Source organism: Indicator indicator, chromosome 35 (assembly GCF_027791375.1).
Source record: "Indicator indicator isolate 239-I01 chromosome 35, UM_Iind_1.1, whole genome shotgun sequence".
Lineage (NCBI taxonomy): Eukaryota > Metazoa > Chordata > Aves > Piciformes > Indicatoridae > Indicator > Indicator indicator.
Window position 1 is genome coordinate 3,823,556 of NC_072044.1, and position 26,768 is coordinate 3,850,323.

Sequence of the window (26,768 nt, forward strand, 5' to 3'; positions counted from 1 at the left end):
ACAGAATGACATTTAGAAACCCATCCAAAACTCCTAGAAAAACCCCCTGAACTCCCAACTTCCTCCTCATTCCCCATCCTGCCCATCCCAAACATCCCAGGGGACCGAGGGACCCCAGCTCCCACAGGCTGCGCTCCGCCGGCCGCAGCCAGGATGGGGGAAAACCAAACCACAAAGAGACAACCCAAAGGCTTTGCACCACCTCTCCTGGGAAAGACCTCGAGGGGAGGTGGGGGGGAGGCAGCAGTGGCTGGGCTGCAGATCAGCTGGGGAGCAGGACATGCTCCAGGAAGTAGCTGATGGAGTCCCAGTGCTTCCAGAGGAAGAAGAGGAAGAGGACGAGCAGGGCGGTGCTGAGGATGCGCGTGCGAGTCTTCATCAGCGGCGTGATGAAGTTGGCAATGGTGGAGACAAAGACCAGCAGCACGGCCATCAGGGCCAGGATGACGTTGATGAACTTGCCCAGCAGTGCCCGGGCGTTGGCGTTCTCCACTCCCTCCAGCTGCACCACCTGCTGCTGCTGCTGCTGCAGCTCCAGCTTGGTCACCCGCGTCAGGCAGGACTCCACCGCCTCCTGCGAGGGACAGCAGGGCAGGGGCTGCTTAGGGGCTCCAGGAGATGTCCTGCGAGGGTTTTGCCCTAGGCTCTGAGACCTTGCTGCTTGCCACAGCTCCCCTGGGTGGTCAGCTTGGCTGGAAAGGAGTTTCCCTTCCACAAACCCTTGTCCTGCATGATCTGCTGGGGCACTGGGGGCAGACTGCCCAGAGAAGCTCTGGAAGCCTCCTCCCTGGAGGTGTTGCCTTGAGCAACTTGTTCTGGGAGGTGTCCCTGCCTGTGGGAGGGGGTTGGAACTAGAAGATCTTTGAGGTCCCTTCCAAGCCAAACCATTCTGTGATGTGCAATCCATGCCCACCCTGCTCTGCCTGTGCCAGGGAAGGCCTCAGTGCCCAGAGTACCTACTGCAGCAGGGAAGATGACCCAAACTGGGACAGTGGGGACTGCCAGTGTGCCCACACATGGCTTGGAACAGCCTGGGGCTGGAGCCATCCACCCAGAGCCCTGCTCTGCCTTAAGCACCTGGGGACTTCAGCACAGGGGGGACTTGCTGGGGCACAGATGAGGATTTGGGGGGACATGGCTGAGCTGCCTGCTTCTTGCTGTGCCAGCGTCACGGTGAGGACCTCATCTAGAGGGTGCCAGAGGAAGGGATCCCCCTTGCCCATTCTCTGTCCCAGCCTAGGGTCCCTCCCTTGCCCCACAGATGGACCCAGTGATGGTTGTGCTCTATGATCTTAAAGGCCTTCTGTGGAGGGTGCAGAGGGGGGCTGAGCCCTCACACTCCCCTACCTGGATGTCCCGTGCCCTCTCGTAGGACTGGTAGGCCACCTTCTCCTCCATGCTGGCCAGCTCCTGCTTCAGGTTGGTCATTTCATTCTGGTGCAGCTCAGTGAGGTCGTTGAGCTGCTCCTCCAAGCGCTCATACCTGCACAGGGAGGGTGGAGGGGTGCTGGGGTGGGCAGATTCCCCTGCAGGACCCCCTCATGTCCTCCTTCCCCTGGACACTGGGGAAACCACCTGGCCCTTCTGCCCCACCCTGCTCCTGGTCATGGCTGCTGAAGGGGGAAAGCATGGCAGGATCCTCCATGGAAGTGATGCTGCTGGGGGAGGGTTGGCAGTGAGGAAGGCAGCTCCTTCTGCCCCTGGCACGCAGGGCTTAGCTGGGCAAGCCCTGTGGTCCTTGGAGCCCCCCTGGCACGCACCCATCCCTACCTGTACCGCTCCTCTTGCAGGCACTGTGTCATGTAGGTGTAGTCCCTCTGCAGCTGGGCCTTGAGGTCCTCCATGGAGTCCTCCAGGTGGGACTGGCTGTCCTTGATCTCCCGCAGCTCCTCCAGGATGGTGTCGAAGTTGTTGTGGTGGCTGTCCAAGGTGTTGGACTTGGGGCTCCCCAAGCCGCCGGGGCCTGCCCCCGAGTTGCTGCCCCCGGCCGAGCCGGAGGTGGCACTGGAGCATTCGTCGTCGCTGCCGTACTTGGGGCTGGACACCAGGGTGGCACTGCCGCTCAGCGCCCGCGCCGCCTCCTCCGGGTGCCCGTCGTCCAAGGCGTCCTTCAGGTGCGCGATGTTGTCGGCGCTGCCGAACTTGTTGCGGATGAGGCTGGCGAACTCCCGGGGCTTGGAGACCACGGCGGTGTGGGTGGCCTGGGACAGCCCCGAGAGGCCTCCCTTCACCCCTTCCACCACGCCGCCCCCGAAGCCGCTGATGCTGGAGCGGACGTTGGCGCCCACGTCCTTCAAGCCCTGGTGCATGTCCCTGAAGACGTCCTTGGGCTGCCGGGAAGGGCCGTTCTGCTCGATCTCCTTCAGCTTCTTGTGGTAGTGCTCCAGCTTCTTGTGCAGCTGGGCAATGGTCTGAGCCGACTTCTGGTTCTTCTTCTCGAAGACCTGCTTGATGCGGGACGCCTGCTGCTTGTCGGCGTTGTTGGCCAGCTTCAGGTACTCGGCCACGTTGTCATCCCGAGCCTCCTGCTCGATCTTGATCTGCTCGGTGATCTTCAGGATCTTCTGGTGCAGGTGCTCGATGGCAGCCTTCGTCCTGTGGGGGTCGGGGGTGCCATCGGGGACATCCAGGCAGATGGTGCCATCGGCGTCGCCGTGCCCGGCGGTACCGGGGGGCAGGTTGAGGGCGGTCACGTCCCCCTTGTCCAGCTGTGAGCGAAGAGAGAGAGGAGGGAGATGCTCAGCAGAATGCAGGGGGCTTGGAACCAGATGATCCTTGAGGTCCCTTCCAACCCTAACAGTTCTATGATTCTACGATTCCAGGATCCTATGATTCTGCACCCAGGCAGCCCCGCCTGGGGAGGGGACAGGAAAGGAATGGGGCAGAGGAGGAGGAAGAAGAAGGAGGAAGAGCTGGGCAGGAGAATAGTTAACCAGAGTGAGAAGTTGTTGGTTTATCCACCTGGTTAAGCATTTCCCTTGCAGGCCACTGGCATCCCAGCCAGAAGCCAGTTAGAGGGGGCAGCAATAAAACAAGGAGGGTTTGGAGGGGGGTGGTGGCCACTGGCCCTCAGCAAGGAGCAGCCTGACTGACTTTCCACCCTCACTCTGGCCACAGGTGGGCACCTGCTGGACACCCAGGGCCAGCCAGGGAAGAAGAAGCAAGGAGGTAAAACTGGAACCCATCCTCAACTCGCAGCAGTGAGAGCAGGGATTCAGCAACCTGCAGGTAAATTTATTCTTTGTTTCCAGTCTTTGGCTCTTAGCCTGGGTGCACAGAGGAGTTTTTTAGCTGAGGAGAAACTCTTCCATCAACCCCAGCCTGGGAGTGACTTGGGAGCAGCCCCTGACCCCCAGGGGAGCAGCCCCTGACCCCCAGGGAGCAGCAGGCTGTGGTTGCAAGATCTCCTTTACTTTCTTTTCCAAGCTTTCCCACCTTGCATTGCCAGGTTCCTCTTCCATATCCAAGAAACCACCTAGAAAGCCTGCACACAGGCTGATAGCCATTTTCCAGGTGGAAAAATTGGAGCTTTTGGGGGAGGGAATCATTCCAAAGTGGAAAGATTGGAGCTTTTGGGGAAGGGAACCACTCCAAGGTAGAAAGATTGGAGCTTTTGGGTAAGGGAACCACTCCAAGGTGGAAATAATTTGCCTGAGGCCACACTTGAAATCACTGGACTGCAACCTAGGGGTCCAGGGTCTGCAGCCCAGGGTCCAACCTGGGCAGGTTGCTTTGCCACTTGGAAATAAACACAACAAATAAATCACTAAAGCCTTCCAGTTGCTGGGTTTGCTCTTGCAGATTCTTATGCAGATCTCGGTGGTTGTATAAATGGCTCCTGGCTTCTAATTAAGAGGCTGCTGCAAAGTTAAACACTGTTGGCAGACCTGAATAATTTCTCATTCCCATCACACTTTTCCCTGCATGACCCTTTAATAGGGATAACACTGGGAGATCATTACTCAGGAGTGTGTTATCACCAGGAAATGCCTTGCACAGGAGGGAGGAATGTGCTCAAGATGCTGCTTGCAAACACTCCTGCTTGCAGCAGGTCCCACACAGGGTTTGGCAAAACAAAAGCAAATGCTGCCCTCCTCTTATTGCCTGGCATCCCCTTTTCCTGTCCTTCTGGGAGCCTGGGAGTGCTGCTGCTTCTTCATGCAGGAGTCTCAGCCTGCTTGGGATGTGAAATCAAACAGCCCCAAGCTTGGTGGGAGCATCCAAGGAGGCTACAAGAAAGCTGGGGAGGAACTTTTGACAAGGGTTTGTAGTGATAGGATGAGGGGGAATGGATTGAAGCTGGAAAAGGGGAGACTGACACTGAAGATGAGGAAGAAATTATTCAGAGTGAGAGTGGGGAGACCCTGGAACAGATTGCACAGGGAGGCTGTGGATGCCCCCTCCTTGGAGATGTTCAAAGCCAGGTTGGCTGAGTCTGGAGAAAAGGAGGCTGAGGGGAAACCTCATTGCTGTCTGCAGCTCCCTGAAAGGAGGTTGGAGCCAGGTGGGGATTGGTCTCTTCTCCCTAGTATCGAGTGATAGGATGAGAGGAAATCACCTCAGGTGGAACCAGGGGACAGGAGAAAATTCTTCCCTGAAAGAGTTCTCCAAGACTGGAACAGGTTGGCCATGGAGGTGGTTGAATCCCCATCCCTGGAGGTGTTTCCAAGAGGCTGAGATGTGGTGCTGAGGGCTATGGTTTAGCCCCAGCCTTGGTAGAATTAGAGAATGGTTGGACTGGATGATCTCAAAAGGCTTTTCCAACCAAACCCATTCCATGATCTTTGCATTTATTTGTTGGGGTGTAGCTGGGAGCAATGCAGGGAGGGCAGGAGGGCTGGTGGCCAGCCTGGATCTGATGCTGCCTGCCCATGCTGACGTGGCTCTGGGGTCAAATCCTTTCCCCAAGCCCCAGTGAAAGCTCTGCTCTCTCTCAGACACACAGGGCACATCACGGGGAAGCCACATCAGGTTACTGCTTTGAAAACAACCATCACAATAAAAAAAAAGACCCAAAACCCCCCAACCAAACAAAATCAACAGAAAATTAAAGACCATTCCCATCCCTGCAGCATTAACAGACAGTGCCTGCTAAATCCCAGCAAGCCTAAATGACTGTGCAGTGGATTTAGCTGGGGGATTAGTCAAAGCCACACTTTCCCTACATGCAGAAAACCTTCTGGTAGGCACATCCCAAGGGAAATGCTGTTTTCTAGCCCTTGTTTTTCCAGGCAGGCTCAGAGGGGAGAGCAGGGGCTGATGTGGGATGAGGGAAGAATGCAGGGATGCAGGGAGGGGAAAAAAAAATTGTTATCACCAGAGTTCAAACCAGGAGAGCTGAGATATGCAAAAGGCTCAGGCTAATAAGCTGAGCAAACAGTACTTAGAGGGCCAGGGCCAGGCACAATTATGCAATGCTTGGGTTATTTGCTGCTGCAGGTTGGATGGAGGGAAGCCTGGGTGGCAGGAGAGGAGCTGGGGGGGGGTGGGGTGGGGGTGGGGGTTCACTTGTGGTCATAGCCCTGGCATGGAGCTGTGGGGCTCCCAGCACACCCAGGAGCAGGAGGGATTTGAAGGATTTCTTAAGGAATTGCATAATGATGGCAAAGTTCAGGAGAAAACTCTCAAGGCACTTACTCATGCCCTGAACTATTCTGTTCTCCATCCCTGTAGCCTGCTAGAAGTGCAGAGGATGAGCTCACACCATGGCTCCTGCTGCACTGACCCTGACCACAGCCTCCGGCTGGAAGGTGACACAGGGACAAAACAGCTGTGGGAAGGACCTTATGCACCTTTAAGTTTGGAAGAAAGAAGTGCCAGCAAGCTGTTGGGGGTTGCTGGCATGCAGGGCTGACCTGAGGAGCTGCTAAACCATTCCCTGAGCCCATGGTGGCTGTGGAAAGCCAGCAGAGAGAGGCCACAGCCAGCAGAGAAGCACAGGTGGGAAGGGGATGTGGGGAGGTTGATTTCTGGGGCAGTTACTAACTGTGCTGCTTCCATGGCCCCAGAGCTCTTTAGCAGCATAACTCAGGCTGGCATCTGCCCTGTGAGCTGCTGGTTGTGGTTAGCTCAGCATTGCTGGGGACACTCTGGGTGTCCCAGTCCTGTCCCAGCCCCATCCCCACGTGCTTCCACAGCCCCGTGCCTCCTGGAGCAGAGCTGCTATTCCCACCAGGCCACGTTACCCACCCCAGGAGTTGAAAATAGAAGCAGGAGCCCTGACTCACACTTCCCACCCTGCTTCCAAGCCTGCAGCAGAGACCAAAGCAGGGAGCTCCCTGTCCTCCTCTCTGTGCCCTGCTTGTCCTGTCCTGCCCTATCCTGCCTGCCGCCCGCTCCCACACCGCCCCAGATGGACACAGCAGGCCAGCAGCAGCTGCCTCCACTCATTCCCCAGCCTGAGGATCATTTTTCTTGTATCCTGTAGAGGCAAGCTAAAGGTTTCAGCTCACAGAGGAGCTCCCCAGCCAGTCTTTGCTGTGCCAGCACGGATAGTGCCCGTGGGGATTCATTCACCGAGCACCAGAAACGCAGGTACCCAAAGTCCCCCTGAAGTCTTTCTGCCCATCATCATCATCTTCCCCACAGCCTTACCCTAACCCCAACAGCTGCCAGGACCTACCTCCATTGCAGGCAGGGCTCGGGTCCCCCAGGACTAGTCGGTGCAGGCTGCTTGGCCGCGTCCCCGCCGTGTCCCCAAGCCTGGCAGCGCCGGGCGGGCAGCGCTGGCTGCCATGGCAGTTGGTGCCTGGCCGGGGGGGGCAAAGCGGCAGCTGACGGCTGCAAAGTTTTGGGGGAGCGGCAGGGAGGGAGGGAGGAGCTGAGCCCTCTAGCAGCCCCCCATGAGGGCTGGCCCCGCGTCCCCTGGGTGCTCCCTCCCGACGGCGCAGGGCTGGAGCGTGGCTGCAGCAGGATTGCAGACTCAGGAGATCTGCAGGAGCTGTTTACAGCTCTCAGCCTCTGGAGCTTTCAGGGCTGAAATGCAAACCCCGTGGCGGGAGATTCGCACGCCTGCAGCCCCATACGCTGCCGCTGCCCTGACGCGGAGGGTCGGGACAGGCTGCTGCCAGCTGCTGTGTCACCTACCGGGACGCAAAGCCCAGCAGAGGCTGAGGGAAACAGGCACAAAGCACAAGCCCCGGCGGGACCAGTGCACGGGAAAAACACAGCCACCAAACAAGGAGCTGGGAAAGCCTGAGGGAGCTAAATGCAGGGAATCAGCCACTCGTGTCAGGACCAGAGAGTGCCCTGGGAGTGGAACCTGCTCTGGGTGCAACGCTGCACCTCTGAGCCACAGTGCACAGCCAGCACTACCCATGCTGGAGCTGGTTCTGCCTGGCTTTAGCAGCTGGGAAAGGCAGCACGAAAATCCTTGCACTGGGATGGACCCAGGTCCAGATGGGTCTGTGGAGTGCTGCCAACCTGCTCACACCATGGAGAAACAATGGGGAAGGTGGCACCCACCCAGTTCTGCCAGGGGAGAATGTGCCAGGCTCGGAAAACAGCCACTCAGCTGACCAGGTACCAGAGTGGGAGACTCCACAGGCAATTAACAAGACATTAAATGGGATGGCTGAGCAGCTGACAGCAGGCAGAGGTTGGTGGCAGTCTGGAGTCACCATTTATGTGGTAAGAGACCAAAGTGGAAGTCCTGGGTGAGAAAGGAGACCCAAGAGACCTCAGCTTGTGTCTTTGACTCAGCCCAGGCCCGTGGGGATTGCACAGAGCAGGGTTTGTGTGGCCAGCAGTGCAGGATCAGGCCTGGATAAGGGAGATTGAGGGAAGCAGGGTTCAAGCTTTACCCTGTGCTGCACCAAAGCCCTCAACGTGCCTAGGCTGATGCTGAAACCTCAAACCAACTATGGCTGCAGAGCAGAGAGCATCTGTGCAGCTGCAGACAAAGGGATAAATGAGAGAGGCTCATCTGCAGCCCTCTGCTTTAGTTATTGCTCGCAGAGAAGCAGCAAGACAACAGCTTAGCAAGTCTGTTCTGAATGGTGCAGGCTGGCCCAACAAGCTGATCATGACCTAGATGCATGTTTAATGGAGAGGACCATGCTGCTCCCACAGCTGAGACATCCCCATCCTCTCCTGGGCTGTCCCTATGTCCATCCATGCCCTGGAAGTTGGAGAGGCTCTGGGTGAAATGCTGTACCTCTGAGCTATGGTGCACAGCCAGCACTGCCCACACTGGAGCTGGCCCTGCCTGCATAAAAATGATCCTGACCTGGCAAGGATGGATTTGAAAGGTTTGGTTTGATGGCTCCACAAAAGCACCACCCCCAAGTCTCTGTTCCTCTGTATCCTGCAAATTCTGAGCTCCCCTAAACCTCGCCATGGGCACAGCCCCTGCAATGCCAGCAAAGAATCTCTGCAGGAACACTTCCAGAGGAATTGCTCTGACAGCTCTGGACAGGGACTGCTGCAAGCAGCCTGCCTGGTTTAGCCTGGCACTGTCAGATCCTTCTGGACCTACAGTGATGCCTATGCTTGCATGTCCATGGACCCCTGGGTGCCAGGAGCAGGGAGGAGGCAGAGGAGGAAGAGCAGTTGAGCTGCACTCAAGCATCCTTAGCCAGGCTGGGAAAGCTGCATACGGATGTCCAGGAGCCAGGCTGCTGATACAGAGGAAGATCTGCAAGCCCAGTGCTCCTCAGCCTCCTGTTCCCAGCTGCTTTTGGTGCCCAGAGCAAGAGGCTTCTTGGCTAAGACCTCAACCCCTGCAAGCAGCAACCACACAGAGCCCAGCAGCAGCCTGGCCTTCACCAGCAGGTACCACCTTGCTCCTCACCCCTTATTCCTGGACATCCCAAGTCCTTGCCTTGCCCATGCCTAGGAACAGGGAGGGGAGCAGAGAGGAGGTACTTACAAAGACACCCAGCAGAGAATTTAAGAGCAATATCCTTTTCCCAGGACAAGAGTCAGGAGGATGTGGCTCTGGCACGAGGAGGCCCTGGTCACTCCTGCTGGTGCTCCGGGAGGCAGCCGGATCCTCTCCCTCTGTCATGGCTGTGGTTAAGCAGTTGAAGAACCAGAGGACTGCAGGCTGTGTGTTTGCAGAGGAGGCTCTGCGAGGCTCTGAGGCAGCCAAGAACAAGCAGCACAGGCTGGTGAGCAGGGAGGGAGCCCAGGGGGGGAGCAGGAACAGGCTGGGAGCTGATCCTGCTCCTCCAACTGTGCTGGGAGAACAAACAGCCCCACCAAGTGCTGCCTTCCAACTGCCTTCGAGCAGTGCAGAGAACAAACACAGGAGCTGCCCTGGTTCCCTGGTCCCCAGTCTGAGCTGGGATGGTGCCACTATCCCCCTAGGGCACAAGGGACAGTCCCCAAAGTGGGGGATGTGTTGTCTAATAAAGAAATGCTGAAATTCACAGCGTGTGGTAATGCACAGGGCACTGGGAGGCTCTGTGTGGAAGGAAGGTGGTTGTGTGGATGGGCAGGTCCTGGGATCCATCCCTGCTGCCTGCCCTGAGCTCAGTGCCTCCCAGTGCCTCCCAGTGCCTCTGTGCCTGTCCACACCCTGTGAATCCCAGCATTTCCTGCTTGGGCACCACATCCTTCAGTCTGGGGACTGTTCCTGGTGCCCTGGGCTTGCAGGTCACCAAGAGGGCCACCTCTGCAGGGATGATCCAATGGCCACCCCTCACGGGTGAAGCTGTTCAGGGCCCTGCCTACACTTGGAGAACCTTTGGACAAATTCCCAGCACTTTTCACTGGAGGGAGTAACCCTGGGAGCTCCCAGAATGGTGCTGCTGTTCCCTTTGCTGGCTGACACAGCCTTAAAGCCACCAGCAGCACCTCCAGCCCATGCTGCAGCTGGGTTCCCACACCTCTAAAGGGCTGCTTGGGCAGCTGGGGAAAGGATTTTTGGCAGCTTTTGTTTGAAGTGGAAGGCAAAAGAGGCTGAGCTCAGCTGCAGTGAGGTGAGGAGGCACAAGGCAGGACCCTGCTTTGCTCATCCTGACTCAGGAGCCAAATCCTGCTCTCAGCTACAACCCAACCACCTGCCTGGAGAGGAGAGATCATGGAATGGACAAGAACCTCTGCTACCCAAATGCTGCCTTGGGCATCCATCCCACACATCAGAGAGTGATACAGTTTGGAAGGGACCTCTGGAGATCATCCAGTCCAACCCCTCTGCCAGAGCAGGGCTGCCCAGATCAGGTCAGAATCAGAGAATCAGGAAATTGTTTTGGTTGGAAAAGACCTTTAAGATCATCGAGTTCAACCTAAGACCACCATGGTTATTAAACCATGCCCCAAAGTGCTTGACCACCTCCAGGTTCCCCAGGATGGTGTCCAGGCAGGTTTTCAGTGACTGCAAAGGGGTTGGACTGGATGATCTCCACCTCTCTGGGCAGCCTCCTCCTGTGTTCCACCACCCCTCAAAGAAGTTCCTCCTCGTGTTCAGTTGGAACTTCTTATGGTCAAGTTCATGCCTGTCCCTGGGCACCACTGATAAAAACCTGGCCCCATCCTCCTGCCACTCACCCTTTAAGTATTGATCAGCATTGATCAGAACCCTTCTCAGCCTTCTCTTTTCCAGGCAACAAAGGCTCAAGTCCCTCAGGCTTTCCCTCGACCCAGATCCACTCGTGGTGCTGCCTGCAGGGAACGGGAGCTGCTGGTGGGCTGGAAACAACAGCCATATGTCAGCGAAGGCTGAGGAACACGACGTCTTTTGCCGGGGGGTGGGGGAGGGGTGAATCAGTGTGAGAGTCTGACATCCTGCCTTAATTAAGCAGCAATCTCGGGTGTCTTTGTCTTCACAGCTATTATCTGCTTTTTCCCAAAGTGCTCCTCAAAAGCACCATCCCGAGGGGAGAGAGGGAACCACTTCCCACCAGCACCAATCCTTCACTCACAGGCACTCAGTTGCCGGTCACACGCCAGGAGATGGAGGCAGAGAGGTGGGAACAGACCTGGACTCCAAAACTCTCACATCTCCACTTCTGTGATGCCGGCTGGGGACTCGGTTTGCAGCCAAGGTCAGCATTTTCCCCACTCCCCCAACCCCAACCCCTTGGTGCTTGTAGGGTCTCTGCACGCCAGTGCTCCCCAGGGGATGTCCAGCCACGGGGCCATGGGGCTGCAGGGAGGGCAACTTTACACCACTGCTCTCTCTGATCACGTCCTCAATCACCTCTGGCATATTTTAGCTCCTTCCTCTGGGACTTCACCACCAGAACTTGTTTGGAGTTTGGGTGGGAGGGCAGGACATGCTTTGCCTCCATCAGCAAATCCTCCCAAAGGGTTGCTAGAGGCTTCACCTCAAGCATGGAAGTGTTGCCTCTGGTTCCCAGCAGGGGAAACTGAGATAGGGAGCAAAGCAAAACTCTGGGAATTCCCTGCCTGGGAAACTCCTGCTTGGGGTAGGTGTGGGGACAACAACCAAAAGCAGTGAGATGTGAAGGTCCTGTGTCCCCTTAGCTCAATCTCAGCACCTCCAGAAAGCAGGCTGACAGCTCAGGAGCTTCTGGTTTTAGGATCACCAGCCCTAGCTCCACAAGCACTACAACTCAAAATGAGTTTCAGGGGCAGCAAAGCAGCCCCAGCATCCCACCAGCTGAGCCACTCCAGTGTGCCCAAGTGACCTCCCCTGCCACCACCACCCTCTCACCCACTGCAGGGAAGAAAGGATACTCAGCAAGCACCATGGAGCAAACCTGGCTTCCTAGCAGCAAGTCCCCAGCCCCAGAGCATCTCCCCTCTGAGCTGGAGCAGGGCTGGGGCTGCTCAGCACTCCAAAGGTTCCAGGGAATCACAGCTAGATTGCACAGAGTCCCTGTCCCCATTCCTGTCCTGGCTGTCAACTGAGACCAGTTCTGGGTAACTAGAGCCACAGGAGATGAGACACCACATCCCCACCCTGAAACCAAAGGTGGCCAGATGCCAGTGGGGCCAGAGGGAGCCAGGGCCAAGCTGGACATGTCACAGCCAAAAAGAGAAAGCAGAGGAGATGAACTTTGCCAAATGGTCCCAAAGTGCTGAGCTGTGCTGCAGCCTCCTGGCCACCACTCACCCAAAGCCCTCCACACCCCTGGGCCACAGCAGTCTTGGGATGGATGCTCAGAAACTGCTGGTTTCTCCCACTGCCTGTAATCCCTCTGGCCCTGATACAGTCACTGATCCAGCCAGCTGCTAAATTTAGCAGGATGAATCCTGCCCTGTGGTGGGAGCACTGGTGCCCTTGGAGCAGCAGGATGGTGGGGCTGGGGCCATAGGGACAGGTCCCCACCCTGCAAGGCACAGTGCCAGGATGCTGTGGATCACCTCCTGCATGGAATGGGTATGAGGCAAGGAGCAGAGGGAGGAGATGGCAGCAGGGAAAGGGCACAGGCAGGCCACAAGCCCATCAGTAAGTGCAAGCCCAAAGCTGCGGGGTGGCACAGAGTCCCCCTGCTCCCTCCATTCCTCTCCTCTGTGCCATGGGAGAAGCATCTGTGCCAGGGGGCGGGGAAAGGTGGCTGCAGGAGGGGCACAGGGACAGCAGGCAGCTGGTGCTGTCACTTGCCAAGGGACATTGAGGGCAGAAGTGCAGGAGGAGCCCAGGCAGGATTCTGATCCTTTGCACCCCTCGGGGGGATGCTCCGTGGGTCCACACGGGGCTGAGCACTTTGCACTCGTGACACTTGTGAGTGGCTCCTGCTGGGACGCTGGGGAGAAGCTGGGTGGGCACAGACAGACACAGATGGTGGGACAGACAGACAGACAGTGGGACAGACACAGAGAGACGGACAGAGAGAGGCTGGGACAGACACAGACAGATGGACAGACAGAGACTGGGCCAGAGAGACGGACAGACACAAAGAGACGGGCAGACACAGCCGGACGGACAGACACGGACGGACAGACAGCCGCGCACGGCGGTGCGGTAACGCTGCCCTCTACCGGCCACCGTCCCGGTGCCAGCGCGGCCGTGCGAGCTCCCTCCCGCCCGCTCTGGGCTTCACGGGGTCCGGGAGGGTCCCCCAGCAGAGCCTCACCTGGACATGGAGCATGCCGCAGTCCCCGCACGCATCGGCGCAGCTCCCCGGCAGCACCAGGCACAGAACCCCGCGGCCGCCCCGGTCCAGCTCTGGCCAGCCCACGGGAGGGGACGAGGGTCCCCCCGGGATGCTCTGTCCCGCCAGCACCGGCACTCCGTGACCTCCCCACTTGTGCCGGGGGTTCAGGGTCCGTGGGTGACCCCTCAAGCCGCCGGTGCGGGGCCCTCGGTGGCCGTCCCAGCGGGCAGTGCCCTTCTGCCTGCCTCTCGGGCGAGGTGCTGGCGGGTCACCAGCAGCAGATTAGGGAGATAAGGAGAGAGCTCTCCAGCATGATCCCAGCGCCACGCACAGCCCCTGCCTGCAGCCTCCCCCCTGCCGCTGCCACCGCTGCTGTCACATGTGCCACCCTGGCTGCTTGTCTGGAACCTGAAAGGTGGAGAGAGACTGGGACCCAGGCAGGTCGTGGATGCCCCCTCCCTGGAGGTGTTCAGGGCCAGGCTGGGAGAGGAGCAGCCTGAAGTGGTGTGAGGTGTCCCTGGCCATGGCAGGGGGGTTGGAATTGGATGATCCTTGAGGTCCCTTCCAACTCTAACAATTCTATGAACAGGACCCTCCAAAAGCTGCTTCTCTCTTCTCCCAGAGCAGCAGACACAAGCTGTGGTCCCTCTCTGCTGTGTGGCACCAGGGGCTGTCAGGCTCCTGCTCCTTGGCAGCAGCACATCCTGGCTGCTGGAGCTGAGGGTTGGGGTAATTGCCTGATGCTTGGACACAGCCAACAGCTGCTCCAAACCCACTGAGCCAATTAGTGGAGCCCCTCACCCATCTCCTCCTCCATCTCCACATACAAGAGCAGCTGGAACATGAGACAAACCCTAGGAGCTACAGGTAAAGGGCTGATCTTGAAGGTCCCTTCAACCCAGACACCATTGTGTGGTGTGGGAGGCTTGGGAGAACCCCAGCCAGAACTGGTGCTCAAACTGGGCCATAGTCCCACCTGCCTTCTCTAGCCCTCCCCATCTGCTTTTTTGCACCACAGCACCCTGGCAGCTGCTTCTGGTGGACACTTAAAGGGTGTGTGGGGGGAGAAACAATGTGTGCTTGGCTCCAGGAGGGTGGCCCAGGGACAGTGGGGAGTGCAGGGCAAGGAACTGGTGTGGATAAAGGTAGGGAGGGGCTAGGAACTGGTGTAGGTGAAGGCAGGAAAGGGCAAGGAACTGGTGCAGGTGAGGGAGAGGAAGGGCAAGGAATTGGTATGGGTAAAGGTGGGGAAGGGCAAGGAACTGGTACAAGTTAAGGAAGGAAAAGCTGCAGGAACCTAATTAAGGAAGGAAACAAATTTAAAAAAGGCAAGAAAAATCAAAAAGCACTTGCTGAGGCTGAGCAATCCCACAAGGGATGGATCCAGAGAGTGCTCAGCCCCTTACTCAACAGATGGAAAATTCAGCAGGAATTCCTGGGGGGAAAATGCCTCTTTCCCAGGAGCCCTTTGTACTCCTGGGGTCGTGGCTTCTAAACCAAGGGTGAAATGGGGAGGAGGTGTCTGAGGCTAGCAGAAGGCAGAGGTGATGTGAAGGCATTGCTGGGGTCTGGCCCAGCAGAAGGAGGCAGAGGTGATGTGAAGGCACTGCTGGGGTCTGGCCCAGCACAAGGCAGAGGTGATGTGAAGGCATTGCTGGGGTCTGGCCCAGCAGGAGGAGGCAGAGGTGATGTGAAGGCACTGCTGGGGTCTGGCCCAGCAGAAGGCAGAGGTGATGTGAAGGCATTGCTGGGCTCTGGCCCAGCAGGAGGAGGCAGAGGTGATGTGAAGGCATTGCTGGGGTCTGGCCCAGCAGAAGGCAGAGGTGATGTGAAGGCACTGCTGGGGTCTGGCCCAGCAGGAGGAGGCAGAGGTGATGTGAAGGCATTGCTGGGGTCTGGCCCAGCAGAAGGCAGAGGTGATGTGAAGGCACTGCTGGGGTCTGGCCCAGCAGGAGGAGGCAGAGGTGATGTGAAGGCATTGCTGGGGTCTGACCCAGCAGAAGGCAGAGGTGATGTGAAGGCACTGCTGGGGCCTGGCCAAGCTGTGCTGGGTGTGCTGGAGGCCAGGGCATGGCAGGAGCAGCCATCCCAGTGGGAGGGGAGCTGGGCTGCTGTGGGCAGGAGGCTGGGTTTCCTGAGGGCTAAGGGAAAAGAATACTGCATGAGAATATCACATAGCTCCTGTTTCTCTAAATAGGTTTATTTTTTCCACTGCCTCACAAAGGCCCCAGTATCGTCTCTCTCCTTATTACTCTTTGTGTCATATGCAGTTAATTATTCATTCCCTTTCTGGGCTCTTTGTGCTGCTCCAGGACCTGTCCTGCTTCTGTCCCAGTGCAAACCACTTCAGCTTGAAGTGTTGGCTGTAACCCCTGAGAGTTCAGCAGCATCAGGCTCCTTGCAAGGCCAATGCCATGGGCCAGATGGGAGGAATTTTGGCTGCAAGATGCTCCAATTAACTCCCTGAATGGCTCCTGGCCCTGCTGGGGCACTTGGTTTGGGTGCAGCAAGCTGGTGGGGTGCAGTGGGACTGCCTAGGAAGGGTCAGGGTGCCCTGATTTGCACACTAAAAGGGGGGAGAGGAGGACCTGGGCAGCTTTATCTTGTGAATACAACAATGTGCATGTCCTCTGGGACCAGATTCCCACGTCCTGGTGGTGGCCCCATCCCTGCACAGCCAGGCAGGTGAGCAGTGCTGGCAGCCAGTGCAAGCTGTGAGCGTCAGCTGCAGCTCAGCACTCACTGAAAGAGCTGAAGGGAAAGCAGAAAGAAAAAGTATCTGGAGGATCCTCTTTCCATGAGCTCAGAGGGCAACAGAAGTCCCCAGGTCAGATTTCCCTCTCGGAGGCTCAGTGCCAAAGAGAGGAGAGAGGCTGGGCTGGGGGGCACGTGGGAAGCATCATGCCCAGTCCTACTGATCTCACTGCCTGGAGAGAGTGCATGGACCTGACACCCCCACTGCTATCCCACCCTGGCAGCTCTGCCCAGCCATTGCCACCCTGTGACACACTTATTCCTGGAAAAGCCACCAATGCTCGGGGAGGGGTTGGAATCTCTCCACAGAGACTCCACAACCTCTCTGGGCAGCCTGCTCCAGGCCTCCAGCACCCTCACACCAAACAAGTTTCTCCTTAAGTGCAAGTGAAACCTCCTGGGTTCCACTTTGTGCCCATTGCCCCTTGTGCTGTTGGTGGGCACCACTGACAAGAGTCTGGCCCCAGCCTCTTGCCCCCCACCCTTTAGCTCTTGCTGAGCATTGCTCAGATCCCCTCTGGGGCTGCTCTTCTCCAGGCTCAACAGCCCCAGGGATGTTCACAGAGATGCTCCAGGCCCTTAAATCATCCTCGTGGCACCCTCTGGACTCTCTCCAGTAGTTCCCTGTCTCTCCTGAGCTGGAAGCTCAGAACTGGACACAATACTCCAGATGAGACCTTATGGACACCCAGCATTGGGCTGCCCAAGATCCCCTCAGACCCTGTGCTGGGGGTCTCACCCCATTGTCATGGAGCTCTTGCCACATCCCTTTCTCTCTCCTTCAGATCCCACTCTGGGAATCCCTGCCTTCACCACTCCATGACAGGACCATCAACCCCAGCAGCTGTCCACCATCCTGCAGCTCCTACTCCATAAGAGCAGCATCAACCCCAGCAGTTTCCACCATCCTGCAGATCTCATCCCATGAGGGCAGCATCAACCCCAGCAGCTGTCCACCATCCTCCACACTCCACTTCATGAGAGGAACATCAGCCCCAGCAGTTTCCACCATCCTGCAGACCCCACTCCACAAGAGAAGCACCAACCCCAGCAGTTTCCACCATCCTGCACGCTCCACTCCACGAGAGGAGCATCAACCCCAGTGGATGTCCACCACCCTGCACACCCAGTGCCCCCAGCACTGCCCCAAGGGATGGTCTCCTCCCAGTAGCACTTTGGGGTGCTCCCCACCCAGCTTTTTTGCCAGTCCCCCAGGGCTGTGCCCTACCTTATCAGCCAGGCCCTCGGTGTCCTCGGTGAGCAGGTAGACAGCGCCGCTCTCGGCCAGCAGGATGGCAGTGTCGGTGGTGGAGGAGGACCTGGGCCGCCCCTGGTGCTGGTGCAGGATGGCCGTGAGGCTGCTGTCCTGGGGAGCCTTCCGGAGGAGGTGGGGGCTGCCCTTCTGGGGCTCCAGGGAGCCGCTCTTGGCTCGGCGGCTGCCGCTGTGCAGGCTGCTGCCGCGCTTGATGGAGGGGCGAGAGCGGATCTGCTGCAGCACCCGGTTGAAGGCGGTGGGGCGGGCAGGGAGGTCGTGCAGGGACACGGCGTAGGAGACTCGGTGCATCTCCGGGGACCTCTCCTTCTCGTCGGGGGAGTCGTGGTCGGAGGCTCCGTAGTGCGGCGGCAGCGAGTCCTGCGAGTTGTGCTGCTCGCGTTCCCGCGACCGCCGCCGGCTGTGGAAGAGGTGCTTGAGGCCGTGGCCGAACATGGAGCCCTCGGACAGCTGCTGGATTTTCTGCAGGGGGGGAGAGAGAGGAAACGGCCCCTGGTACTGGCAGGAAGGGGTCACAGAACCAGAGAATGCATCGGGTTGGCAAGGTCGCCTTGCCCGCCCCCCAGCTGCACTCAGCAGGGACATCTCCCAGCTAGATTCAGGCTGCTCAGAGCCACAAGAAGTTTGGCTTTGAATGTCTCCAAGGATGAGGCTTCCACCACCTCTCCGGGCAGCCTGTTCCCTGTATTTCACTACCCTCACTGTGGAGAACTTCCTCTTAACATCCAAATGGCATCACCCTGCTTGGGCACGCAGAGCTCTGCTGGATGGTGCCCACGCTGTCACTGAAGAGCTGCTGGAGGGCTCTGGGGACCCCACACCAGCCCAAAGAGATCTGTGAAAGGGAAAAAGCTTTAGTGCCAGGCCTGCACTTCATACCCATGGAAGAGTATTGAACATCAGTAGCCATTTGATGGCACACAGGGCTGAGCATTGCAGCTCAGGATGGCTCAGGAGTGCAGCTCCAACAGCTGGGAGGTCTCTGATGAGCACTGGCTGCTCCTAGAAGTAGCAAGAGGAGCAGAAGGAGCTTTCAGAGCAATGGAGGGTGCCTGCCTGCTGCAGCCAATGCTGTGTGCTGCACTGAGCTACCAACCTTGTGGGCAGCAGGCATGGAGCAGCCTTTTCCTTAGCTAGAGGAGCCAGGGCTACTCCCAGCCCTAGATCCTGGGCCACCAACATGCTGCCAGGAGCCACCTGCTCTTCAAAACATGCTCCAGGAAGGGTCAGATCAGGGAGGGCTCTTCCCAGGCTGTTTTTTCCATAGTCTCTGAGGGCAGAATGGACCAGGCTGACCTTCCTTACAGGGGTGAAACCACAGCTCATGGCCCACTGCCACTAAATCCAGTCCCAGCTGGGAAGCAACTGGTTTGCAGCAGGAGATGGGGGCACACTGCTCCCCTGGGTACCCCTGGGTCTTCCTGGGGACAGAGACTCACGTTCCCACAGAGCACACTGCCCTTCCAGTGCTGGCTCCTAGGACTCGGGCTGGCCTCTGGCATGGCAGAGGAGAAGTCATGCAATATGGATGGTGGAACAGATCCTGCCCTTGATAGCAGCCAGGGCAGCCTGCAGGGCTTTCTCTCCAGCCACTGCAATGCCCAGATTGGCATCCACTGGAGATTTGGGCTGGGTGTCCTCTGCAGTCCCCTGTGTGTGGTTGAACAGGGGACACAGGGGCACAGGCAGTGACAAGCCCCTGGGGAGGGACTTTGTACAGGACAAGGGGTAATGGCTTCAAACTGGAAGCAGCTGGGTTTAGATGAGATGTTAGGAAGAAATTCTTCCTCATGAGGGTGGTGAGGCACTGGAACAGGTTACCCAGAGAAGTTGTGGGTGTTCAAGGCCAGGCTGGATGGGGCTTGGAGCAACCTGGTCTAGTGGCAGGGGGGTTGGAACTGGATGATCTTTAAGGTCCCTTTCAACCCAAACCATTCTATGATTCCATGATTCTATGGCTTCCAGCATCTGCAAATGGCTTGGCAGACCCCAAACCCCTGGTCCATTGTGGCTCCCAGGCAGCGAGTAAATGGTCTTGGGGCACCAGAAGGTCCTTTTGCCTCCCAGAGCAGCCTCAGCTACCAGGAAGTCAGCAGATCATAAGGCATGAGTGTGCCCTGGGACTCCCTGGCTTGGTTTTGGAGTTGAGCCGAGCAGCCAACCTTTGAGGACGCCAGTCCTGACCCTGCTGACGTTCAGGGCCCTGATTTCCTGCCCTTGGGATTCTCCCCAGGGATGCTGGTTCATGTAACTGTGGCTCTGGCATTAACTCATGCCTGAAAACCAGCTTGAAGCAGCCCCAGAACTGGGAGCTGCTTAGAGCTCCAGAGGTCGCTTGGCCAAAGCCTGGCAGGGATGTTTGAGAGATCACAGAATGGTTTGGGCTGGAAAGGACCTTCAAGCTCATCCAGTTCCAACCCCCTGCCATGGGCAGGGACACTTCCCACCAGCCCAGGTTGCTCAGGGCCTCATCCAGCCTGGCCTTGAACACCTCCAGGGAGGGGACATCCATAACCTCCCTGAGCAACCTGTTCCAGGAGCTGCAGAGTGTGGAGGGCTTCATGGCCCTTCAGAACTGATTCCTTCTCCTAAAATTCCAGCCATTAAAGCCACAAGATCCAAATCCATAAGGGCCTCATCACACTTGTAAGTATTGATGAGGAATCAGCACCTAGATCCCATGTCTCTCAAGTTTCCAGGCAAGCCTGCTGGATCCTGCTGTTATCCATTCATAAGGAAAATTTGGATCCTTTTTGAGTTTTCCCTGGGAAATATCTAACAAATCTAGGGAGCCCGGATTGCTACTTCAGAAAATAGTGATTTAAATTTTATTCTATTTATAGAGTCTCTATGGAAACAGAGCATTAGATAAGTAATAACCCACAGATCTCCAGCAGCAAGGGCATGCCATAGCCTTGGATGCAGCTAACCCTTCAGAAGGTCCAAGGGAAAAGAAGCAACCAACTCCTAGCCTTGAGGGGAATGAGACTTGGGAATGTGACCAGCAGGAGCAGGGCAGGGATTGTCCCCCTCTGTTCAGCACAGGTGAGGCCACAACTTGAGGACTGAGTTCAGTTTTGGGCTCTTCACTCCAAGAAGGACATTGAGGAGCTGGAGCAGGTCCAGAGAAGGGCAATGAAGCTGGGGAAGGGTCTGGAGGACAGGGCTGGGGAGGAGCAGCTGAGGGAGCTGGGGGAGTTTAGTGTGGAGAAGAGGAGGCTGAGGGGAGACCTCATTGCTCTCTACAGCTCCCTGGAAGGAGGCTGGAGCCAGGTGGGGGTTGAGCTCTCCTCCCAAGTAACAAGTGCTAGGATGAGAGGAAACAGCCTCAAGTTGCCCCAGGGGAGGTTTAGGTTGGACATTAGAAGAACTTCACTGAAAGGGTGATCAGGCACAGGCCCAGGCTGCTCAGGGAGGTGGTGGAGTCCCCATCCCTGGAGGTGTTTAAAAGCTGTTTGGATGTGGAGCTGAGGGCCATGGTCTAACACTTGTGTTATGGTTGGACTCAGGTCTTAAGGTCTGTTCCATCCAGGTGCTTCTATGGCTCCATCACACCATCAGCAGCCAGGCTGGGGGCTGAGCTCTCCCTCTGGTGGGTGGCAACCAACTGCCCCTTGCAGCCCAGCACCCTGATCCCCTCTTCTGCCACTCCTCCTGCTGCCACAAACACCAAGGAAAAGGTAGAGCTGTGCTCAACTGGCAAATAAAGCACTGCCCACCCACACTTCTCCTCCTGGGGACAGGAGGAGAGAACAAACATGTGACAAGCCTTAGTCATGATGTTGAAGGCACTACCAGCAGGCTCTGGTGACATGCAGCTCCTTCAGCTCCCTATGGATCACATCTGCAGGGCTGCCACTGGCTGCCCAGGTGTGCCTCTGGCTTTGGGGAGTGCTGAAAACCCCCATGAGCTCCCCACCTCAGGTGGTATTTGGAGACCAGACATGGTCCTGATGGAATAACACAGAGAGTGACAGCCCACGGACTGCTTCTCCTGTGGCTGTCACCTCTGCGTCTCCCAAAGTGACAGCAGAGCTGCTGAGAGATGAAATGTGGTGGGAAGTGAGGATGGGGACACTGGGGGTTCAGATCTGGGCAGGGGGGGTTGGGACAAGAGGCAGATGGGCATGGAAGGCTTGGCCTCAGCCAGGTGGCTCACACCAACATGCAGCTCCCTGGTTTTGGCTCTTGCCTCTTCACGGTGCCTGGCACAAGCCCCAAGGGAACACAGAGGGTTTGGGGCTGCAGCCTGCCCAGGAGGATGTTCTCCTCTCCCTGGGTGGCTGAGGAGTCCCAACCATCCACAGTGGTGGGAGTGGGACCCACTGAGGTCCCTGCCAACAGCCTAAGAGCTTTGGATGAGTGATGCCCGGGGGAGATGATGGCTGTGGCCTCTCCAGGGACAAAGCCCAGGGGAACATGCTGTCCTTTGGGCTGCAGCCTGCCCAGGAGGATTTTCTCCTCTCCCTGGGTGGCTGAGGGGGTCCCAACCATCCACAGTGGTGGGAGTGGGACCCGCTGAGGTCCCTGCCAGCAGCCTGAGAGCTTTTGATGAGTGATGCCCTGAGGAGATGATGGCTGTGGCCTCTCCAGGGAGAAAGCCCAGGGAAACACACTTCCTTCAGGATGTCCTTCAGGATGCAGCCTGCCCTGGAGGATGTTCTCCTGTCTTTTGGGAGCTGGAGGGGGCCTGGTGTGCAGCTCCACAGCAGTGAGAGCAGGGAGTCACTGCCAGCAGGCTCAGACCTTTTGAGGAGCGATGCCCTGGGGAGATGATGGATGTGGCTGCTCCAGGGACCAAGCTGCTCCTGCTTGAGCTGCTTGACAACAGCTCCATCCTGCTAACCACAGGGGAGCCAGCTCACCTTGGCTGTGTCCTTTCAAGACCAAAATGTGCCTGGAAAATTGTTCGTGCAAAGGTACATTAAATATAAATGTACCTGAGGGTTTAGAACAGGGGGTGGTGACCTTTATGGAGAGGAGGAGCCCTCCTCATCCTCCTCATCCTCCCTGCAGCGAGCAGCCTGCACAGGCACCACCGTGGTGGGAGCCTCTGAACCTCATCAGGGGTGTCTCCACCTCCAAACTCATCTCCTCATAGGGAGGGACCTTCAAAAAACATTAACTGAGGGGGTTTGACCTGCTGGGAGCTTAAAGCCTCATTTAGTCCCCTCCAGACACCCCCATCCCAACCCCATTGCTCGGGGTGGGACCTGTACTGGGAACAGCATGTTCAGTGGTGGGACCTTTCCTTGTCTTTTATCTTCCTCCTCCTCAGGAGATGTTCCTCATCTCCATGAGAGGTTTCCCAGCTCCATGAGAAGTTTCCCAGCCCAAGGAAGCCCAGAGGAAGCTTCTTGTTCATGGAAGAGGGAAGAGCTGCCTCTAGACTCCTGCTGATCTTGGCTTTCAGGTTTGAAGGAGGGAAAGGTGGGAGCCATGAAGACCAAGATGGTGAAACTGGAGATGGAAAGGATGTCAGACTTCAACTTTCAGCCCTTGGCCAGATGAATTTTTTGGGGAGAATACATTGAGAGACCCATGGAAAACACTCAGCTGAGAGAAACTTGTGGGAAGCAGGGAGTGGGAGTGAGCAGGGATGGTGAGACACCTTGGGAGCCACGAGAGGTTGGATGTCTCCTTCTGCAGTGCTTTGTAGGGAGCCAGTCACTCTGCTGCAGAGCACAGGCATCCCTCCACCTAACATATTTTTGAGCAGAGCTATGTGTCATGCAGCTGCTCTGCTCCTTGCCAGAACTTCTTTTTCACCTCTTTTCCCCTAATGGAGCTCAAGCTCTCAGCAAGGAGCTGGAGTTGGAGGACAGAGAGCTGCCATGGATCTGCCAGGGCTGGGGGATGGAGCTAACACAAGGCAGCTTCATGGCCCCTAGGAGGCCAACTCAAATCCATCCTGGGGTGGCAGCAAACACAAATTTACATCTGATAATCATAGAAGGGCTTGGGTTGGAAGGGATCATCAAGATCAGCTACTTCCAACCCTTCTGCCATGGGCAAGGACTTCTATTAGCCTAAGCTGCTCAAGACCTCATCCAACCTGGCCTTGAACACCTTCAGGGAGGGGGCAGATGACTCTGGGGACAGCAGAGGGGGCCAAGCAGCCCTGTGGGTGAAGGTGGTGCAACTCCAGAGGGAGTCTGGGGCAGGGAAGCTCTGAGATGACATTAATGATGTCATTAATTGCAGCAACAGGAGGAGAAGTGGCTGGCTGGGTGGTGGCTGTGGTGGGGCCAGGCAGAGTGCCCAGCTCTGCTGTGGAAGCTGTGGGCAGCACTGAGACCATTTTTCATGCCTTGTGCCTGGCAAGAACCAAGCAAGGTTGGGGCTTCACCTCATGTGGGCAATTAATTGCTGAGCTGCAGATGTGCTAAAGGTGAGCGTGGGGAAGGAAACCTGCACCAGGACATTGTACTCATGTCAATAAAATCAATGGCAGCTTGGCCACTGCTGTGGCTGAGAGCTGGACAGGGCTGCAGACCAGGCTGAGCTCCAGCTCAGAGCAGGACCTGCCAACTGAGGAACCTTTGGTCTGGTGGCCACCCCCACCACAAGCTGCTGAGATCCTTTTGGCCCTTTTTGCCTCATTCACGGGCCCTGGATGGGATGGAGAGAGGCTGGGAGATGATGTGGATCATCATCATCATCAAATCATCATAGAATGGCCTAGGTTGGAAGGGACCTTAGAGATCATCTACCCCAACCTCCATGCCATGGGCAGGGACATCACTCCTCCAGACTTGGATGCTCAAGGCCTCATCCAGCCTGGCCTTGAACACCTCAAGGGAGGGGGATCCACAACCTTCCTGGGCAACTTGTTCCAGAGTCTCACCACCCTCACACTGAAGAACTTCTTGGCCTCCTTGAGGTAAGGGTGTCCCACCCCACCCCACCAACCTTTGCTTGGCCTTGAGCACCACATCCCCAGGGCTGTGCCTTCCCCTGGCACTGGGCTCTCTCTGCCAGATTTTTTTAGGGCAGCAAAGCCAAACTGGTCTGAGGAGCAGGAGCTGCTGCTTGGACATCAAGGAAAAGGCACCAGGTGTGACAGCAAGCTCTGCCCTGCAGCCACAGGGCTTCTTGTGCTTAAAGCAGCCGAGTTTCCCTGTGGGAATGGGGAGGTTATTTCCTGGCTGCCTTTCTTCAAGGGGTTGCCTGCAGGCACAGCAGCAGCCTGGCAATCCTGGCTGTGTTTCCCAGCTCCTGCATGACCTTGACTGTGCCAGTAAGACCTTCTAGGCCAAGCAGCAGGCTGAGGGGCTGCACAAGAAGGATCTCCATCCTGGATGCCAGGCTGCCTTTGGGTAGCCAGGGACAATTTTCACGTTTCATATTTTTCACCATCACCACACCACCACCACGACACCACCACCATGACACAGTCACCACAACACCACCACCACCACGACACAACCACCACCACCACCACCTCTGGCAGCGCTGCCAGGAGCAGGCTCTGCCTGCCACAGCTCCTGGAAGCACCAAAGTTAGGAGCAGAGAATCCATCTCCAAACCCCACCAGCACCCAGGGCACTGGGACCCTGTTGAGCAGAGCCGCTCCCCTCCAAACTCAGGGGGGATATTCCTGCCCAATTCCACCCGGGATTGCTCTCCTCCCTGCCAGGCTCCGGCTCCCTTTCCTCCCGCAGCGCTGCAGTGCCGCGGAACTGTTGTGGTGTTTTGGTTTTTTTTTTTTTTTTTTTTTTCTCCCCTCATTAACCGGACACAGCCTGAAGGCTCCGGAGGAGCAGCCCCGGGGGCCATTTGTCCACCGTCACTTCCCGGCTGCCGCAGCACTAAATCCAAATCCACACCGATGGTGGCCCCCGAGCATCTCAGAGCTCAGCACTGGGGTGACTCCAGGGGTTGCTCAGCCCCTCTGCAGGGGGGCAGCTCTCTTACCCGTCGTCGTCCCCCCCCCCCCTAAAATCTGCCAAGGGTGGGTGGTGCCAGCAGGGTATTCCCACCTCTCCCACCGCTGCCCTCTTATCATCGTTGCTTTTGGTGGCCAGGCTGCAGCAGGGCCATGGCCTCGGTGGTGCCCAGCCCTGTACATGCCTACAAGGCATCTCAAACCTAGGAGGTGGCCCACTGTGGGGGCACCCACACTCCAAGGGCATCCTCTTCCCTGGGAGCATCCCCAGTCTGGGAGCATCCCAATCTGGGACCTCTTCATCCCAGGAACATCCCCATTCCAGGAGCGTTTTCATTGTAGGAGCTCTGGGACCATTCTCATCCCAAGACCTTCCTCATCACAGGACCATTTCCATCCTAGGAGCATATCCACCCTGGGACCTTCCTCATCCTAGGACCATCCCTGCATTTCAGGAGCATCCCCATTCTGGGAGTGTCCCAACCTGGGACCTCACCATCCTAGGCACAACCTCAAGCCAGAAGCATCCTCATCACAGGAGCATCCCCATCCTGGGACCATCCTCAGCCCAGGAGCATCCCCATCCCTTGGCTATCCCACCTCGTCCAATGTCACACCTGTAGCAGAGCAGGGACAGGGGGGTGGGACGGTGGTGTCCCACGGTGGTGCACATCCCACCAGTAACCCACTGGATGCTCACCTCACCAAGGTGCTCAAGGTAACACCAAGGGGAGCTTGCCTGATTGGTGACCCTAAGGGGTCCGGTGACCCCACCGGGACGCTAGCCCCATTGACAACCCACCGGTACTCGCCGGCCGATGCCACCGCGGGCTCACCTTCAGATCGGGGGGCTTGGTGCGCGGCGGCGGCGGGACAGCGCCCGCCTCTGGGGCCGCCGCCCCCTCCCCGGACTTGGCCTCCATGGCGACAGGGCCGGGCGGTTCTCCCGCGGCACCGGGATCCTCTTCGGCTTGCCGCAGCTCGTCCGACCGGCATCGCTTCATACCGGTACGCCGTACCCCCGGGAGGCGGGGGCGCTTACGGCCGCGGTGGCGGCTGCGAGCGGCGCCCGGGAGGTCGCTGCGGGGCCCGCGGGCTCCGCGCCCCCGCCCCGCCCGCGCCTGCCCCGCCGTGCCCGGGCCGGGCGGCGGCTCCGCGCCGCGGCGGCTCCGCGCCCGCCGGCATCGGCATCGGGATCCCCGCCGTCGCCGGGGCTTGAGTGACAGCAGCGCTGACGAATGGCGCAGCGCGGTAGGCGGAGCCGGCGGCGGTGATTGGCGGCGGTGGCGGCGCGGAGCTGTCGCGGCGCCGGGTGCTGCCGGGCCCACCGCCCCTGGCCGGAGCGACCCCCCGGGGTGCCGGTGCCTGGCCCGCAGGGCTCTACTTTGCCTTTTGTGTCATTTAAAAAAATAATATAATTGTGAGTGTAATTATTTTTTGTTATTTTGTTCTCACTCCCGCCCTCCGTACAGGAGCCCTTCGCAGCTCCGCGGGCCCGGTGGTGCTGAGCGGGCAGCGGGGCCGTCCCGCAGCGGCCGCGGATCCTCCGCCGCCGCTTTGCCTCAGCGCGGGTGTGGCTGCGGATGAGGCTTCCGCCGAGCGCTGTCGCCCGCTTGCTTATTCTGCTCCGCGCCCCGCGCTTCCCCGCCGTGCTGACCGGCGGCGTGGGCGGAGGCCGGAGCGGGGTTGGGCAGCCGCGGGAGGGCGGCCCGCTGCCGGGAGCCTGTCCGGCCTCACGGGACTACAGCTCCCAGGATGGCGTGCGGCAAAAATGGGACTACAGCTCCCGGCATGCTCCGCGCTCCGGGTCCGCCCGGCGTCCTCCCCCTTTGCCCCGCGGCGCTCC

At 58.0% G+C, this 26,768-nt stretch overlaps 1 protein-coding gene across 2 annotated transcripts; it reads right to left on the reverse strand.

The window, feature by feature from the left end:
* Nucleotides 1-262: 262 nt before the first annotated feature.
* On the reverse strand, nucleotides 263-25,926 carry TMCC2 (transmembrane and coiled-coil domain family 2). Of its 2 annotated transcripts, XM_054395836.1 has the most exons (7): nucleotides 25,759-25,770; nucleotides 17,032-17,496; nucleotides 6,276-6,316; nucleotides 5,205-5,218; nucleotides 1,771-2,710; nucleotides 1,348-1,483; nucleotides 263-574 (listed from the first exon to the last, which is right to left on the reverse strand). In XM_054395836.1, exons 2-7 carry the CDS (start codon nucleotides 17,467-17,469, stop codon nucleotides 263-265), a joined length of 1,881 nt encoding a protein of 626 aa, XP_054251811.1. In that variant the 5' UTR covers nucleotides 17,470-17,496; nucleotides 25,759-25,770. The 2 variants fall into 2 exon arrangements, with proteins under 2 accessions (XP_054251811.1, XP_054251810.1); XM_054395835.1 differs by lacking the exons at nucleotides 5,205-5,218; nucleotides 6,276-6,316 and having other exon boundaries at nucleotides 1,771-2,708; nucleotides 16,990-17,496; nucleotides 25,759-25,926.
* Between the last annotated feature and the right edge of the window lie 842 nt (nucleotides 25,927-26,768).